This window comes from Lepidochelys olivacea, assembly GCF_965140295.1.
Source record: "Lepidochelys olivacea isolate rLepOli2 genome assembly, chromosome: 7".
NCBI classification, from domain to species: Eukaryota; Metazoa; Chordata; order Testudines; family Cheloniidae; genus Lepidochelys; species Lepidochelys olivacea.
Window position 1 is genome coordinate 20,627,616 of NC_140417.1, and position 17,587 is coordinate 20,645,202.

Consider the following 17,587-nt stretch of genomic DNA (forward strand, 5'->3'; position numbering starts at 1 on the left):
GCACTTAGATATATTTAAAGTGAAAACAAGAATATGTTTTATTGTCAAAGACCAGAGATTCAGGTATAGTGAGTAAAGAATATTGGAAACAAATGGTTATATATCAAACAAAATCAATACACACTTTTTTGAGACTAAACTTTAACTGACAAGTTACTCTCTTGTCTAAAGAAGCTTATCTCACCCAAAGCTCTCTCCAGAGTTTTCAGCAAGCCTGGCTGAGAACCCATGAAGCAAAATCGCTGTCCTTTTCCCCCCTCAGTGAAGGGTGCCATGGTGTCCTGTTTGCCTCCCAAAATACAGTAGAGCAAACCTTTGATATGTATCCCAATAGAAGGGGGTTCTCTCCCATACCCCTGCTGATTTTCTCTCCTCATTAGTTTCTTTCTGAAGACCCCACAATCTTTCATTTGCCTTCAGTTCAGACTGGTGATAGGAGACCTATTGTGAATGAGGCAATGCTCCATTTACATGTAAATATGTAAATGAATAAACATCTTCTTGTCTGGCAGAGAACCTGTTTTTCGCCTTTGCTGATGACCAATCCCCCCCAGACAGACTTTAAGAACATATTTTCAGTGTCTATACATAGCTTGAGAAGCACTGGTGTAAGGAGTTATCTGATGTGGGGGACTGGCAATTTTTTTTCCAGTGTGTGAGCAGACTGGCAGCCGATGGCTCGCGGTCCGGCAGCGGTCTGCAGACCACCACTTTGAGGAGCACTGCCTTACACAACATCCGAACATGTATTTCACAATGATATTGATGACCAATGTGACATCGGGGTTTGTTTCAGACCTCACATGGCATTCTGTGGTGAACAGAATGTACAGATCAGACTCACAGAATTCCTATAACCCCTCTGTGCCCCGTGGCCAGTTGTCATTAGGAGGTTGTAGGGTCACGCCATCGACCCAGCTGCATCTACGCCAGGGTTAGGTCAACCTAACCACAGCCCAGTGACATTTTTCACAGCCCTGAGTGACATAGCTAGATCAATCTAATTTTTAAATGTAGACCAGGCCTTACTCTCTTCCAACAAGAATTCACATTTTGTGCAGCAAAATGGCAGCTAGGCAGGTGACTCTGATGGTACCAACCAATGGATTCCATCAGCATGGATATGTTCCTTGAAAGGTGAGAGTTCCATTCACCATGAGAGATTTTAAGATGTGAAAAGCAACATTTGGATGCTATTTCCAAACTCGTGTTGTCCTGCTTCTTATGGCTTTTTTCCCCTTGTGTCTGTGGCAGACTGACAAAATCCTGTGTTATCCTAAACAAACCTTATGGAATTAAGTTAAACCTTATTGAATTAGGGTTAATACCTTTTGGGTACATTATGTTAAAAATGCAGTTGTGTATGGGTTATTGTGGCATTGCATGTACCTTCTCTACCAGGGATGGGGGGATGCTAATGAACTTCCTCCTTTATCAACCCTTTGAAGCCACCCCCTTGGAGAGATGGGGTTGGAAGGACTGGGTGCTTGTTCTGAGCTGAAACTGTGATGATTGGTAAGCACAAAAATCACCTTTGGGTGGGGGTTTGAAGGATGGATCCTCCCAAAACTCCATGTTAGGGTTGGGGTTAACTCTGGCAAACTTATTAGCATGTGTGAAGGTTCTTCTGTTGTTTTTATTATGTTTTATGTAATGCTTTTTACCTTCAGAATAAAGTAGGCTTGCATAGGAAGTGCTGTGTGCTACTTTTATAAGTATAGCTATTACACCTGTTAACCATCTCTGACGAGAAAGCAAGCAGGTATTCCTGGGTAACATCTTTGTGCTGGGAAATACATTGAAGGCAGAGAACCATGCAGCCTGAAAATTCGCTGGTTAGAAAGGAACGGGCCTGTCTTCCCATCGAAGGGAGGCAACAGCAGGGGAGTTGGAAGCTTGAGAGTGGGTCTGGGACACTAAAGTGAACTGGGAGAGTGTCCATTAGGACTCTGGAATAGTTAATCTACAATGGGATTTTCAGAGCTCTCAAATGGGACCTGACATCCAAATCCCTTAAAACTAATGGGAATTGAGTGTCCAAATTCCTTTAAGAAGCTTTGGAAATTTACAAGCAATAATTCCTGCATTGAATTCACTGCCATTAAGAATGATCTCTGCCAAGTACAAAATGTCAGCTGGCAAAAGTCCAGTTCATACTGCCTTCTGCATTACCCCAGCAAGTGGGTTCTCATTAAAAGTTCTGACCCAATGGCAATACAGTTACGTGAGGGACCAGGGTTTGGGAGCTACTTCAGCACTTAAGGGTAACTTTTTGCTCTTCGTAGTAGTATCACAGTATAGATATCTTCCTTCAGCTCTCCTGTTACTAATGGGCACAGTTACTCCTGCGTACTGAGGTGGGGAAGATGGAAACAGCAGAGGAGCATGAAATATTTTGTCAGATTTTATTTTGATCTCACTGTTTATTTGTATAATGGTAGCACGTAGAGGTCCCAGTCAAGATGACACGTAGTAAGAGATGGTCACTGCCCCAAAGACCCTACAGTATAGATAGATACACGTGGGAGGAAAGAAGTATTATTAATTCCCATTTTACAGATGGGAGAAACCAAGCACTGAGAGATTAAGTGACTTCCCCAAGATCATGCAGGAAGTCTGTGGCAGAGCCTGGAATGGAACTCTGATCTTTTTAAGAACAAATCCAGTGCCTTTAGCACATGACCATCCTTTTCTGGGATCTAATGTTTCATTCTGACTGTCTAACCAGGTGTAATTATTTTTCCCTCTCTTCCTCTCTGCCCGCCTTTCCTAGGTACGTACATACCTCAGGCTGTTGGCATTGCCCTACATCCACATGAATGGAGACCTAGCAGGCAGAAGAACAGCACCCCTCCTGAGGATCCCAGGAAGAACTATCCCTATATGGATGGAAGTTTCAGTGAAGATGACTGGGACAAACCCACCAGGTATGAAGGAGCTGGAAGAAGCAGGGAGGAGACCGGGTAGGCGTGTGTGTATGTGGATGTCCAAACTGACTGTGTTGTCCATCATATTGTATTTGCAATGTGTAGGGTGTATTTGTGCGTGGTGGAGCAGTTGAGTCAGGAATGGAGAGTGGACAGGATAGTTCCTATTAATATCTTCCCAACTACAATCAAATAGTTGCCCAGTTCAAATAAATTCTTAAGTTGTGTTGTGACTGCTGAGAATTCAGTTATTATCTACAATATTGAACACATACAGTGCGGGGTGTGCACTGTTGGGGGTATGTGTGTGTCAGGGGGAGGATGCACATGGGGGATATCAGGTGCATGCAGTGCTGCAGTTTGCTACCAAATCTCAAATTTCAGTTAGGTAATCTTTTTTAAAAAAAAATTAGACCCGTAGTAAATTGGTAACTTAACCAACAGGCTTTGATAAAGATCATGCACCATGAAGTCTTCACTTCAGACTACATTGGCAGGACACTTTTTTTATTAACACTGCAATTTGCCAAGGACATTATACAGTGAAACTGTCTTCAAGGAGCAGCAGAATCTCTCTTCTTAAAGCAGGCAGGTCTTCAGTTGTTATAAAAAAAAAATTGTATCACAAACCCCCTTAAGTTTTATTTCATGGTTGCCTAAAACAGTGGATTACCTGTTAGAGGCAGCCCTTACTGCTGGCTTCACTATATTTTACAATGAAAGAATAACTTGATAGCACTATCTCCTAAAGCCGTGACCTGTTGCTCCCACTCTGGCTCACCTTGAGTTGTACCTTCTTCCACCAGTTAGTCCGGCTGAAGAAGTCAAGGTGACCAAGAGCAGCAGAATCAAGCCCTTGGCTCAGGCTACTGCAGGTGCTGCAGAAATGCCTGTAAATAAACACTGTGGGTGCAAGGGAGCGAAGCTACTCTTCGCTTTTGCATGGAACTTCTGTTGTTGAGATTCACGCCTGCTTTTTCCCCTCTCCTACCCCTGATATTGCTAGGCAGCTCTACACAGGGCTTCCCTGAGAGGGGAAGAGGAGCTGACCCCTCACTGAGTTACGCGCAGTGAAAGGAGTTCCTACTTCATTGACTAATCCTGCCCTTGACATTCTCCAGATGTCACATAGTTGTGTGTGTTGCGAGGTGTGGTGGGTTTTTTTGTTTGTTTGGTTGGTTTTTTTTAAATTTTTGTTTGTCAAAACAAAAAATTAGATCATCTCATGGACATTTCCACCTATTTAAAATAGTAAAGCTGGAAAGAAAGGGTGGCTGCTTGACAGTTGTAGCTACCATATTTGAGCCTTAGTAATGGTTCTTGAAGCCCAACCCATTCTGACTCAGCTCTGGAAAACCAACATGCACAAGTCAGAGGGCCAATTAGACCATGTCGTCGTCTTAGGGAGAAAACAATTAACCTATCTAACCCCAGCTGTTTCCAACCCAGAAAAGGTACTGGTGCCAGTGATGCAAGATCCCCAGTCTGGAGCCCTGAATGCATTTTTATAATGATAGATTTGACTTACTGATTCAAGACGTGAGGGACTCCAACTGGCGGGAGCGTCTGTCTCACTGGAAACTTTACAGCAAAGAAAGAGAATGGGGAAGGGAAGGGAAGCAAAGTTAGTCTTTGGCATTATAATAGCAGGTTTCAGTCTTAGTCTAAAGGGGTTCTTGTTTATTTTTATAAAATGGGTCACTGGATAACTTTTGGCCTCTCTAGTGCAATCAACTAAGACCCTGATCCTGCAAAGACTGATCGATGTGTGTGCTTAAATTTATGCAGTGTGAATAGTCCCATTGAAGCCAATGGGGCTACATGCAGTGCATGAAGTTAAGCATGTGCTTAAAGCCTTGCACGATCTGGGACTAAATTAGTATGGATCTGGAAGTGGGGCTTTTGAAATGGGGAGTCTTCAGTTAATTCGATGAAAAAAATCAACTGCTTTTTGACTGGTGTTCAAATAATAGAATGTTTGATCTTTGTTAAATAGCATTGACTGATGGAGAAGCTTCTCATATTTGAAAAATTAATGACTCCATTTTAGCTAGGTAAATTGTCACCAGACACCACAGAGAGAGAATCTTATAGATGCAGTTACTAATAATAGTGGTAGAAGACAGCATTGCTGAGGTTAGATACAGTAGAACTATCCGACTCTAACTGCTGGGTTTATAATGCATTGTTGTGTCTCAGTATGGCATACAGAGAGAACTTCCTTGGAGACCTTAAAATATTAGATCGAGAGTTCCTTGTCTCAGGAGCTGTTTTACACAGTGCCTGGCATATTTTAGGCACTCCCACAATCCACAAAACAATGCTAATAATTCCCTTGCCATGAATCTATCAAGCCACTTCAGTGCATTCAATTATCATTTGCTTTAGAGATCTAAATACTGTACTCCCGCATCATGTCTAATGGCTCACTAACAGAGATACAGGCGCTGCAGTGATGGGAAAATCAGTATTTACCCAGTATTGCACTGCAAATATTTCTACCAGTTTGAGAGAGATTTCTTCCACATGTAACAGGGAATACTGGTACATCTCGTGAAAACATTTAAATGGGTAGAAATGTTGTAAGTGCAGCCACTGTTTCAAAGACATAAGAGAGAAGATCTATTTGACTATGTTGTCCAGTTCCCCTCACTGCTGTCCATGTGATAAATACATCTTAAGTTAAAGCAAATGCTGGGTCATATGAGTTGTACTCTAAAGTTCCCTGTGTTGTTAATTGCAGTGTTATTGACTTGTCTAGGCTCAGGCAAATCATTTTATATACATCTCTCTACATTATTTACTCTCACAGAGACCTAATGTATTTATCATTTTCTCACCATGTCTGTTACCCTCTGTGTTTTTCTCTCTTCTCAGGTGTTCTGTGTCTCAGATCTGAACTCTGTCCCATCAGCCTTTGTACTAACAGTCTCTGAGGCTCCTGGTTTACCCATAATGCATCCTTTTTTCTTTCACTTCTCTGTTTCACCAAAACGTCTTCCTAAACCTACAGTCTTCCTACAGACACTTTTTATTTACCCTTTTGAACTTGACATTACTACACCAACTTAATTCTTCCTTTGAAGGACTTTTGCCCTGTTAGTAAGTGCATGGAGGTTTTGTATTTGGACTCTCTTGCCTGAAAAGTTCATATTGTTTGCTTTTGTATATGAAGACTCTTCAAGTCTCTGCTTTTACTGGTGAGCCATTTGCTCTAGCCTTGCGGCTTTCTTCCCGCTGCAGAAGAGTGCTGACAATTTTTGGTTCCTACGTTACAACAGATATCCCAACCGCCAAAACGGCCTTGAGACTGCTCACGAGGATAGTTTTTGGCGTGTTTTTGGAGAAGCTTTGGAGGACTTGGAAACATGCGGCCAGTCTGAACTTTTGAGGGAGATCGAGGTAAATCAACTTGGAATTGTTCTAACCAGTCCATTCTCGCCACTTGTAGTAAGTGTTTCCCCTTGTATGCTAAATGTTGACTATATCTGTGGGTGGGGGGGGGGGGTAAGGATTCTATCCGAGTTTGATCCCTTGGAATATCTGTACTTTCAGATCACTCTACTCATCTGTCAATAGTCTCTTTGGTTTTTTTCCCATCAACTGTCAAAGTATTCACAAAAAGCTTTTCTTGTTTTGATCAGCTTCATAGCTCACCAAACAATAGTCATAAAATATCTAAATCTTCCTATCAAATGGCAAACACTCCATTGAAGAAGTATTTCTGATTGACAAGCTCTGCAGATTGGCCAAAATGGGTCCAAAAAATGTGGGTACTGAACAGTTGACTTACTTTAGATGTCTGAGAGTCCAGCACATACCTTGCATTCAGATGTGTTTACACCCGCTGCTGGTTCAGTAAGATGGATAAATGATTGGTTTTCATTCAACCCCCACCCCACCCCTTGGGAAAATTTACAAGAAGGCAGCAGCTTCCTGTAGACATAGTGTTTCCTTTCTTCATGGCCTACTCTCTTGCCTTTACCCTCAACACTTTGGAAGTCCTTTTATTGTCTCTGGCTGTGGGATGGGCAGGTTGGAATTTAAAACCTTGTGGAGAAAGTAAAGCAGGAAATCCCTGTTCAGAAACCACTTTAAAAATCACTAGTAAGTTCTGTAAGGAACAACCCTGCACTAGCAGGACTGGCTGAATATCCATCTTCTAATCTAGGCGTCAGTCATTACAGAAGACCAGATTGTAGCCTGGCTTTTGCAGTGATGCAAAGGAGTGAGGAGTATAAGGTGAGCTGCCTGTATCACATTTTGCAGCACAGGAGTGGAAGCAGGTTCTGTGCAGCTGGTGCTCCCCCGGATCTGTGCAGGCAGGTGAGGACTGCATGGATCCTTGGCTCCACTTTGCTTGACCCCTTGTCCCCCCAAAAGACGCTTGGCCAGCAAAACCGCATTGGCACACAAGGTAACGTATGCTATACTGCGTATAGGTCTGGAGCAACAGTGAGACCAGGAGGAACTTTGTGACTTTGCATCCCAGGCTGCTCTTGGGGCAGTCCAACAATGCACTGCTCCCTACTTAGAGCACATTGTAAAGTGACTCTCTAGACTTAAGATCCATGGAATTCAATGGGCTTTGAATTTTTGGCATTTTCTCCAGTGAAGTTTGGGTATTTGAGTTTTGCAGTTCACATAAAGCAGTGAAAGTGACAGGGAATTTAAAAAACATAAGGTTTCCATTCACCACCCTCTTCAGGAAAATGAGGATATTGCAGGTATATTTCACACAGCCACAAGAATCTGTTTAATTATTCTCCTCCGTTGTTCCAAGCCAAAGCAGACTGATCTGATCTCTCTAGCTATCTGACGCTAACACAGGTGAATTAAATCCTCCATTGGAGGGAAGGATTTATTTACATGCTTAATCAGGTGACTCTTTCACTATGCACACCAGTGGCTGGTCATTGACTTGCCACTGCTGAGTTTTGCTATCTGCTCCCTACCTTTCTTTTTTTTTTCTTGTGCCTGTTGACATTTAAGAGAACTGAGCTTGAACCTTGGAATTAAACTGTTCATTACTAATTTAAATAGATTGTGTGTCCTGGAACCAGTTGAGGCTGCACACACTGATTTCTTGACTCATTCCTTAGCTTTGATCAGTATAATCCCTTTAATGAAAAACGTTGCCAGACAGAGACTTTTCTACATAGGGGGATCTTTAAAGGGATGCTATAAAGGGTGACTGGTCCTAAATGCTACCTAATTTCATATTAACTTTTTTTAAAAGGCTTGATCAATTTTCCTAAATGAAGGCTGCCACCTCTTGACATAAAATCCGTAGGTGCCGGAACTAGGGGTGCTGTGGGGAGCTGCTGCATCCCCTGGCTTGAAGTGGTTTCCATTATATACAAGATTTATAGTTTGGTTCAATAGCTCTCAGTATCCCACTATACAAATTGTTCCAGCACTCCTGATAAAATCTTAATTTCTTGGCTGGAAAACCTGCTGTGGAACTCAAGGTATTGTCTTGCTTAGCCATTGCAGACAAATGCACTCGCAACATACTGCAGCTCTGGAAGCAGGTATGGTATCAAAACCTACCAGAATCCTTCTCCGAGATCCAGATTTTGGTATATTTCAGTTCCCTTCCTGCTTGTAAGAACAGAGCAGGCTGGCAAACTAGAGGTATGGTGGCATGCCGAGAAACTATCCTCCCATCCTTTTGAATGCCATAATCCCAGAGCTATATTATAGGGAGATGGTGCAAAATCAGAGTGCATCTGGCTGAAGGTTTTATACCTGAGTAGGCAGGCACAGGCATGGGGGGAAGCATATTGCTTGTTGTCTTTGTTGTATCTCTAGAACACATGTAGCATGTGCTCCTCCCATGTCTGCCTCCTGCTGCTTGCCAGGGTCCATGGTCACATCTCTCTTCAGGGTAGTTAGACACACAATCTCTGGGGTATTTAGCCCTATTTGCAGTGCTAGTGGCTCTCACTCCCTTACATCCAAAGAATGCTGGCTTGAAGCATTCTGAGCTCTTTCTGCACAAGGGTACTAAAGAGGAAGGGATTTTCTGTATGCTTCCATAGTGAAGAAGCCATAAGTTGCCCTACAATCCATAGAAATGTAGGTCTGAAAGGGATCTCCATAGGTCGTTCAGTCCAGTCCCCTGCACTGAGGCAGGACTAAGTATTATCCGACCATCCCTGTGCTATCCCTGTCTAACCTGGTCTTAAAAACCTCCAATGTTGGAGATTCCACAGCCTCCCAAAATAATCCATTCCAGTGCTTAACTACTTTCACAGTTAGGAATTTTTTCCTAATGTATAATCTAAATCTTCCCTGCTGCATTTTAAGCCCATTACTACTTGCCTTGTCCTTTTAGTGGTTAAGGAGAACAATTTATCACCTTTCTCTTTATAATAACCTTTTATGGACTTGAAGACTGTTATCATGTTCTCCCATCAGTTTTCTGTTCTCCAGACTAAACAAACCCAGTGTTTTCAGTCTTCTCTTGTAGGTGATGTTTTCTAGACCTTTGATCAATTCTGTTGCTCTTGTCTGGACTTTCTCCAATTTGTCCACATCTTTCCCAATAATGTGTGTGCCAATTTCATTCCCCTGGTGCTGCCTCACTGAGCTGTTAGTCTATGAACTACAGTGGTGTCAGCAAATCAGTGTTTCAGACCCTATAATGTCCTTCCCAAGATGTCCATAGAATGACATTGAGTTTCTGTGAAGCAAAACCCATCACTTAAGAGGGAAACCAGTTTCAGAAGCGAAAAGATCACTTCTCCAGGCCCAGACTGTTTGAAGGAACTATCTCTCTGTCTCCAAAGCCCAACCTTGCTCTAAACAACCTGTAGCTGGCAGTATAACTTGCATATTTTGACATATTGACAAGAGAGAGGATTTTGAGTCTACCTTGCTGTGTAATAGTTTCACTGTAAGCTTGTTCCACTGTCTGTTGGCCATTCTGAGTGTATGAAAAGATAACGTTGAACTCCTCCTAGAGACTGCTGGGAGTTGATGGTTGAGTTAAGGGCATTTCAGCTAGATATGCATTAATTTAAGCATTCTTTTCTATCAGTTCCTTGAACAAGTACCTCCATTTTGTGTGTGTGTTTGTACATAAAAGGTGTACAAGTGGTTTTTATCAAAAATGTTCCCTCCATTTTTCCATGGGGGGGAAAACTGGCTAAAGATTTCTGACAAGAAGCAAGGAGCGTTTGCCGAGATGCCTGCCCTTTCTGTAAGTGGCTCCTATAGCCAGCCGGAAGTGACTACTAGTGCTACCATTGGGGTCAGAATTACATCTCCCCCTGGTTGGTGCTGAACATTGTGTGTCTCCTGCTTCTCTCTAAGTTGCTTTTGTTCTTCTAGGGTCCATCAGTCGCTTGCCACTCAAACTTTCATTGAACTAACTTACCACCTTATCCACAGGCCTCCATCATGACAGGGAGCGTGCACAGCCTGGGTCTGGAAGGGAGCAAACTGCTCGTGGACTCGGTTAGTGAGTCCGGATTGAGCCCACTGAGGAAAGGAAACGCCAACTGCTGCGACGAAGGGCAGAGCGACAGCAGCATCACTCCCACCAAGAAGAATGAGAGGAATCTGGAGATGAGGAAGATTAAGGAGGAGGTGCAGGAAATCATGTCTCCAACCCCTCTCGAGTTGCACAAGGTCTGTGTTTAGACAGAGGTCACTTCAGTGTTACGCCGAGGATCCCTCGGTTACAAATAACATTGTTGGGGTTACGGTGGGGTTTGCACCCCGAAACTGTCCGGGAACTTGCTCTTATACTGCATGTTCCCTGCCAAACAGGACGGCAGGAGAAATATTCTGCTGGGAAGTGACTTTTCTGTGATTTGTTCCCAGCATAATACAAGTCAGCCATGTCTACAGCTGAGCCAATATTTTATTTATATTTTCCCGGATCAGCCACCAAATTGAAAAACGAAAAGAAAAATTGGTTAGTTTTTTAACTGAAAGGGGCAGGGGAGGAAATGTTTCTCCTCCCCCCTCCCCCAAAAAAATGGAAAATATTCCATTTGGGTCAAACGAAACATTTCAAATGTCAATTTGAATTAACACTTCCTTTATCTCTTTGGTAAATGTTCTCAGGGTGTCAGATTAATGGGGAGGTGGCCTCCAGCTAGAACATAGCAGCAGTGGTCTTTGCTCCCACCTAGAGATGGACTCAGACATATTGACCCTAGATCTCTACCCCACATCGCCAAACTTTGGGAGAATTCTAATGCCAGCTTTGTGGCTTGCACCCCTCTCTGTTTATGTTTTAAGTGTGGACTAGGCCAAAGTCTAACACTGAGCTAGAACATAGCTACTGCACGCCAAGTTCCTTGGGGGCAAAGGGAGAATACGATGGTATTCATCACAGGTAGTTGATGGTGGTGGTGATGGCAATAATACACTGCCTCCACCTTCTGGATTTAATTTGTGGGGAGATGCTGTGCCCACAACCCCACAATTCCCAACTGTGTTGCCAAAATATGACTCCAAATAGAGTGTGCTGAGCTGGCTCTCGCTGGCTGAGGGCCACTGCTTCTCTGGCTAGGGGCATTGAAAAGATCTGTCCTGATGTGTCTCCTGTCAGGCAGAAATATTGCTTTCACTGGTGGGGTGGATGAGCTACCAGCTGCCTTTGCTGCTGGAGAGGAGGGAAGAAAGGAGGAGAGAGGCTTAAAGTGGGTTCAGCACAGTACAGCAGCTCTTCTCTGATCTGACCCCAGGCAGCTGGCTCAGTGTCAGCTGTCTGAATGGCTGGTGGTGGAGATGCTCTAGTCCTTGAGAAGCTGGAGGGAGGCAGCAGCTCCAGCTCTAGCCAGCACTGTTGTGAATTTGGTGCTACTCACTATTGGTGCTGGTAACGCCACAGTCTGGCAATTCCTAACATTGGAGCATCCAGGAAAAGGCAGATCAGGTTGAGGCGGTAAAAGGGCAAAACCAAAATGGCGCAAAGCCGAAAACAGTACCAGTTTGAAGCCCAGTCACACCCCAATCCACTGTCACAAATTGCGAACACTGACCCAATTTTGAGGGGACTGTGGTTTCATCATTTTCCTACATTTTCTTAATGGTGTTAAAACTCATCAGTGTGATGTCTCTGAAGCAAGCTATTGGATAAGCCACCAAGATTAAAAATCTGTAAGAGCTGTAAATAATTCAACAACCTGCTTGGAAACACTCATGTTTGTCAATTAATTTCATTCAGATTTTCAGCACCATAGGCTTGCATGGTGGACACACAAGATGCCTAGAATAGCTCAAAGCAAATGAGTTGCCCCGTTGATTAAAAATTCCATTATTTGACCGGTAGTGTCCACCTCTTCGGAGGTTATCCAAAAACTTGTGATTTATAACTCTACTTAAACGTTCTTGTTCTCCCCCAAGCAAGGGCAGAAGATTTGTTTGTGAATTTTGTGCCCATTGCCAAAGCATCTGAGCATGTGACCTGTATAAACAGCTGGCAGTGTGTGCACAAGTTTAAATTAAACTCCTCTCAAAACTAACAGACAACCAATGTTTACTACTCAGTCCAAGCAAAACCCCACCATTAGACCCAGAGCAGAATCACACTACTGTACTGGACACATTACCTGAGGAGTTCCTGCCATGCTTCTCTCATGTATCTGTGGCTCATACTGCATTAGAATTTCTTGTTCAATGCCTTTCCATGCAGATGACACTCCACAAGGACCCAGAGAGTGAAGACTTTGGATTCAGTGTCTCTGATGGCCTGTTGGAGAAAGGTGTCTATGTAAATATGATCCGTCCCAATGGGCCGGCTGATCAGTGTGGCCTCAAACCTTACGACAGAGTCCTTCAGGTAAGGAATGCAAAGTACAGCTCTGGAGATAGGAAATGAGTGAGCAACTGAGAGGAAGAGAGAAGTTTGTAAGATTCCACTAAGGTGACACCAACTTTATAAAAGCTAGTAGGTAAGCAGCTAGCTACTCAGCCCTTAGCATTACGATGCATCTGGAGCTAGCTAGAGTGTTACACTAAGGGATTACTATGTAGCAGAGTTGGACCTGAGCTCCAGATCAGAATCGCCCATTATTTTGGGGAAGTTGGCATCCAGCTCCAAACCGCACAGCCTAGATTTCTCTCTAGTGCTAGGCGGAAAGTCCTTTTCATCCTTTCCCTGGTGCATCAGGGGGACTTTTCAGGTAAACCAGAGTTTGGCACATCAGTCAAAGCAAGACAGCATGTGCAGTTCCATGTGTATTTAAATGGTCTGCTTGAAGTTCAGTGCATAGCCATCTTGCATATGCATAGAGAATTCTAGGAAACACACACTTCAAGTGAGGTGGTGTTGTTCCTAGACTCACTTCCCCTAATGACTCCTGAGCCACCGCATATTTGCTGCAGAAACGAAATACAATATGCAGTAAACACGGTCCACAACATATGCAGATATATTTGACCACCATGGAGAGAATAGTAATGGGGCATGGGTGGGGACTGGCTTTAGATATTTCCAAGAGACTTAAATACATAGCTGTAGTGCAGCAAGCTCAACTCTGATAGCAACAGGAAGAGCACAGTCAGCTAGAGAAGGCATTGCCACTTGTGGGTTTTGTAACCACATTAGAAGTCTTGAAACTCTCATAAGGACGTTTTATTTTTACTAATTTTAAGTGAGGGGCGGGGGCTCAGTGCCCCAGTTAGCTCAAATATATTCTGTACATCAGGTAACTGAAAAACTGGCAGCAGCACAGGGAGCCTGATTTGGGTTTGTGATAGTCCGTAGCCAGTTGGCTGGTATACAGCTATTCCTTCTCAGCCTCCAATAAAAGATTAGCCTCTTGTTCGTTCTTGCACCAATTAGGCTCTGCAGCTGCATTTCGGGTGAATGCTGGATGTGTCGCTATCCAAGTGAATGCCAAGCGTTCTGTGTGTGTGTGCATGAAATCTTAACGGGAGCAGAGACTTTGACAATCCCCAACTTCAATGTCTCTTCTTGGTCCATTGTAGACGTACAAGGAGACAAAGTTGTCTTCTGTTGTAGCTATCGTACTGGCGTTGAGGGTTGTGCTGAACGAGGGCTTTGCAGAAATATTGCTATCGACGAATCCAAGGGAAAAACATAGAGAAGGGGCACTGAAGATGCTTCAGCGTGGAGCTGATAGTCTAAAAGTCTTCCTAGATCGCTTCCCAGTGAGGAGTAGATGCAGCCACTCCTTCCTCCATAGCTATGAAGGGACCTGTCTACCTTGGAACCAGTGCAGTTCTACAACATGCGTGGCAATTGGGGAGCCCATCCTGTGTCATTGAGTGCAGCTCCATGGGCACTTAATGAGCCCAGAGGAGCCTGTGAGAGGGAGCTACATGGATCCACCATCCGTTGCCCTGTAAAGGAGGCCCAGCCTTGCTCCAGATGCTACTTCAGCTCGGGGGGAGGGGCTGAGACGGAAAGGAAATTCCATTCTTCAGTCCTGGGGACATCCCTGCCTCAAGCTCATCTACTCTGGCTAATCACAGGAGGGGGAGCGTTTGCCCCTAAGTAGTTCATATTGCAGGTGATTTAACCTTGGAATATGTTTGAACTTCCACTGAAGACAGCTAGAAAAGTTGGCTCTTTCTTCCGAGTTCAGCAGGGAGGGCTTGCGGTCTCCAGAGAATGCTTTAGAAACCTCCACTGTGCACCAGCTGTGCTCTGCAAACCCCTGGAAGAACAGAGCTTGTTTCTAGCAGTCTCAACAATGCATATATACATACACAAGTTAAAAAATAATACATAAGATAGGTGCCTATAATCCACTCAAATGCATGTCTGCTGAAAGATGCTGTTCTGTTTGTCTAACAGTAGAGCGGGTGGCTCAAAAGACCAGAAGTGTGATTCTCCTAGTTGCTGAACACCCTTATTTTCCATTAAAGTCAGTGGGAGCTGCAGGTGCTCAGAATCTCTGAGAATTAGGACCAGGTTTAAACTGGGTATAAAATGAAAATTTAGACCACCTGCTGCTGCTTGTGCCAATAGGTGAAGTATCTGTTGTGGTTTTTGGAGCAGCTTGAGGATGTTGGGGAGTAGGAAAGCAGGCAAAGATTCTGTTTTGATACCAGATCCAAGATCTGATGAGATTGGATTAGAGATCAGCCTGAAACAAATCCCCAGATCTGAACCTGCGGAATGTGGAAGCTCAGTGAGTTTTTGTCCTTTCTATTTGTGTGATTGTATAGTTTTCCTATTAAGGAGACTTTATAGCTGGACGAGATGGTGCAGTTTGCTGACTGCTGCTGCAATTCCTACAGTCCTGGGAAATCCCATTCAGGGCTGAAGGAATTTCAGGGCTTCCAGACAGACTGTATTCATAGGGACTCCTCTCCAGTGCCAGGTCTCAGTTCTAGTGGCATTCTTGGATTTTGCAGTTAACGAATGTTTTTTTGTTCTTTCCCACTACATTCCCTCCTCGCTCCCCCCCGCAGGTAAATCGCATTCGAACAAGAGACTTTGACTGCTGTCTGGCTGTACCATTGATTTCCGAGGCAGGAGACAAACTGGACCTAGTCATTAGTCGAAACCCCCTGGCACTCGCTGCCAATACCCAACTGGAGGCCAGTGGAGAGTTAGTCCCACAGTCCTTGGGCGTGGAGGTCAAAACAAGCATGCAGACACTCTGAGGAGGGAGGATTTAAATGGAAGGTACCTTTGGGCCCTGCCATGGTGGAAAAGCTGATGAGTATCCATTGTGGTTTTCTGTTTTTGCACTGGTAACTGTAATGCTGTATGTAGTGTAACTTGCAGGTGGGTCTGCCATTAGCTGTGACTCCTAGACCACCAGACATTGCTCTGAAGGTGCAAGCTAAACCAGATGAGCAGTGTGGACCTTGGTTAATGCAAATGGTAAAATGGGCTGCTGATAGCAGAAAACAGCATCCAGGGTAATTCACCTTTGGCAGGGCAACCTTCAGTCATCGTTCAGCTCCAGTAGGCCTGAGCTTTCACTGTGCGTGGGTTCATGGAGGGTGGATCATCTCCTTGCTCCTCTGACGCCGTCATTCTGAAGGACTTGGCCATCCTGTAAACACACATGGTGCTATTTTTTTTTTGCGTTGTTGTTTGCTTTCTTAATCACATACAGTAAGAGTAAAACAAATCCTGGTTTCTTTGAAAGGAAATGCTACTTCATCCTATAGCCTCTTTAAAACACTACCACCAAATCTGACATTTGAAAATCCCCTTTCCACCTGAACATTCACCCACACTGGGCAGCACTAAGTCCCATTTAAAACCCAACTCAAAACTCACTTGCGAATGGCTAGATGCACTTTCTTTTGAAAGCTAAATCCTTTTGATGGATCAACGTCTCTCTCCAGTTGGAAATCCCACCCTCGTCACCCACCCCTTTGGAAATGCAAGGAAGCACTTTGCCCCCGTTGCTGACTCCAAGACACAATTTGGTTGTCTGTCCTCATACATTTTTACAGAGCACTTAGTACAACACAGCATCCAGGAAAGCCACTGAATGGCTGTCCTGAATCACTAGCTCTCTTGTTCACATAGACCATCACAGAGATTCCTCTCATTGAAAACCGGGGCTGTTCCTCCAAGCAAACAGCTGAACAACATTCATCTCAGGCCAACTTCAGGGTTATTTTTTTCCAGTGTTTTGAATAAATAAATCCTTGTGGTCTCCTGCCAAATGCTGGCACGAAAAGCCCTCTCCTAGATTGATGTTGTGTTTCCAGTTCCCATATGTGCCCCAGATTGGGTCACCTTAGTGCAAGTACAAGTGTGTACACTTTTTTAAATGTCTCTGATAGGTTTTGGACACTTCCCTGTAGTCTGCCATAGCTGCCCTCCTTTACCTATCGTTAACCTCTCTGTGGTTAGTAAGCACGATGCCTTTTTCGGTAGCTCTTCCTCACCCTGTGTCTCCCTGCACTCAGCCCAGCTCCTTGTAGAAGATATGGGTGTGATATTTGAAATGGTTTAAAAATCTGCCTGCAGCAAACTAGTTGCGATGCAACCAAGGGCATGATCTCTTCCTTTCTCGTCTCCAAACACAAAATTGCTGGCCCGTGTCAGTTTCTTCACATGGCAAATGTGATTGCCTGCTCCGAGTTTCATATATTTGCACTTTATTATGATTTATTTTTTAACGGATGTCGTAAGGGCCTGTTTTGTTTTGTTTTTTCCCCCAGGGGAGGGGACATCCTTTTAAAGATCCCTGCTTAGTGGAAATGGGTCTCCTCCTTCTGCTTGTTCTCATTTTATTTATTTATTTTTGTTGTTGTTGTGTATTCGGGATGCCATGTAGCTTTGAAATGTTCATTGTTCCACCAAGGCTGAGCCAGGACTAATTCCCATGTCTGTACTCTAGGCAAATTTGCAACTGTCTCTCACATCCAGCTATTTGTAGGTGCAACCATTCTTGTCTCACGTATGCAATATTCCATACCATTGCTGCCATAACTAGATAATGTGCCATAACTGATACTGCAAGGCATTAACAGTACAGCTGAAAGTGTTTTTATATGCAATATTCTAAAAGGCAGAAGCTCAGTGCGGCTTCTAATGGGTTTTTAATGAAGACTTTTATTAAAAAGGCTTTAAAAAAACAACAACTTGGTCCTTGTATCCCTTCCTATGCATTTTGAATGGTACTAAACTGAAATGCATTACTTAAATGTGTATTTTTATCCATATATTAGAGTGTATTCCTTGTAAAGTATTTTTA

At 43.7% G+C, this 17,587-nt stretch overlaps 1 protein-coding gene across 5 annotated transcripts in view; it reads left to right on the forward strand.

The window, feature by feature from the left end:
* The window catches only part of GRIP2 (glutamate receptor interacting protein 2), a 479,198-nt gene extending 461,611 nt beyond the window's left edge, over positions 1–17,587 (forward strand). For 3 of the 5 annotated variants that reach the window (XM_084633197.1, XM_084633199.1, XM_084633200.1), the window contains 5 exons: positions 2,774–2,927; positions 6,209–6,329; positions 10,326–10,565; positions 12,583–12,729; positions 15,333–17,586. In XM_084633197.1, coding sequence (XP_084489323.1) covers positions 2,774–2,927; positions 6,209–6,329; positions 10,326–10,565; positions 12,583–12,729; positions 15,333–15,527 — 857 coding nt within the window. In that variant the 3' untranslated portion in view covers positions 15,528–17,586. Of the gene's footprint in view, positions 1–2,773; positions 2,964–6,208; positions 6,378–10,325; positions 10,566–12,582; positions 12,730–15,332 lie in introns of all 5 variants that reach the window. The other 2 variants (XM_084633196.1, XM_084633198.1) reach the window with 2 other exon arrangements.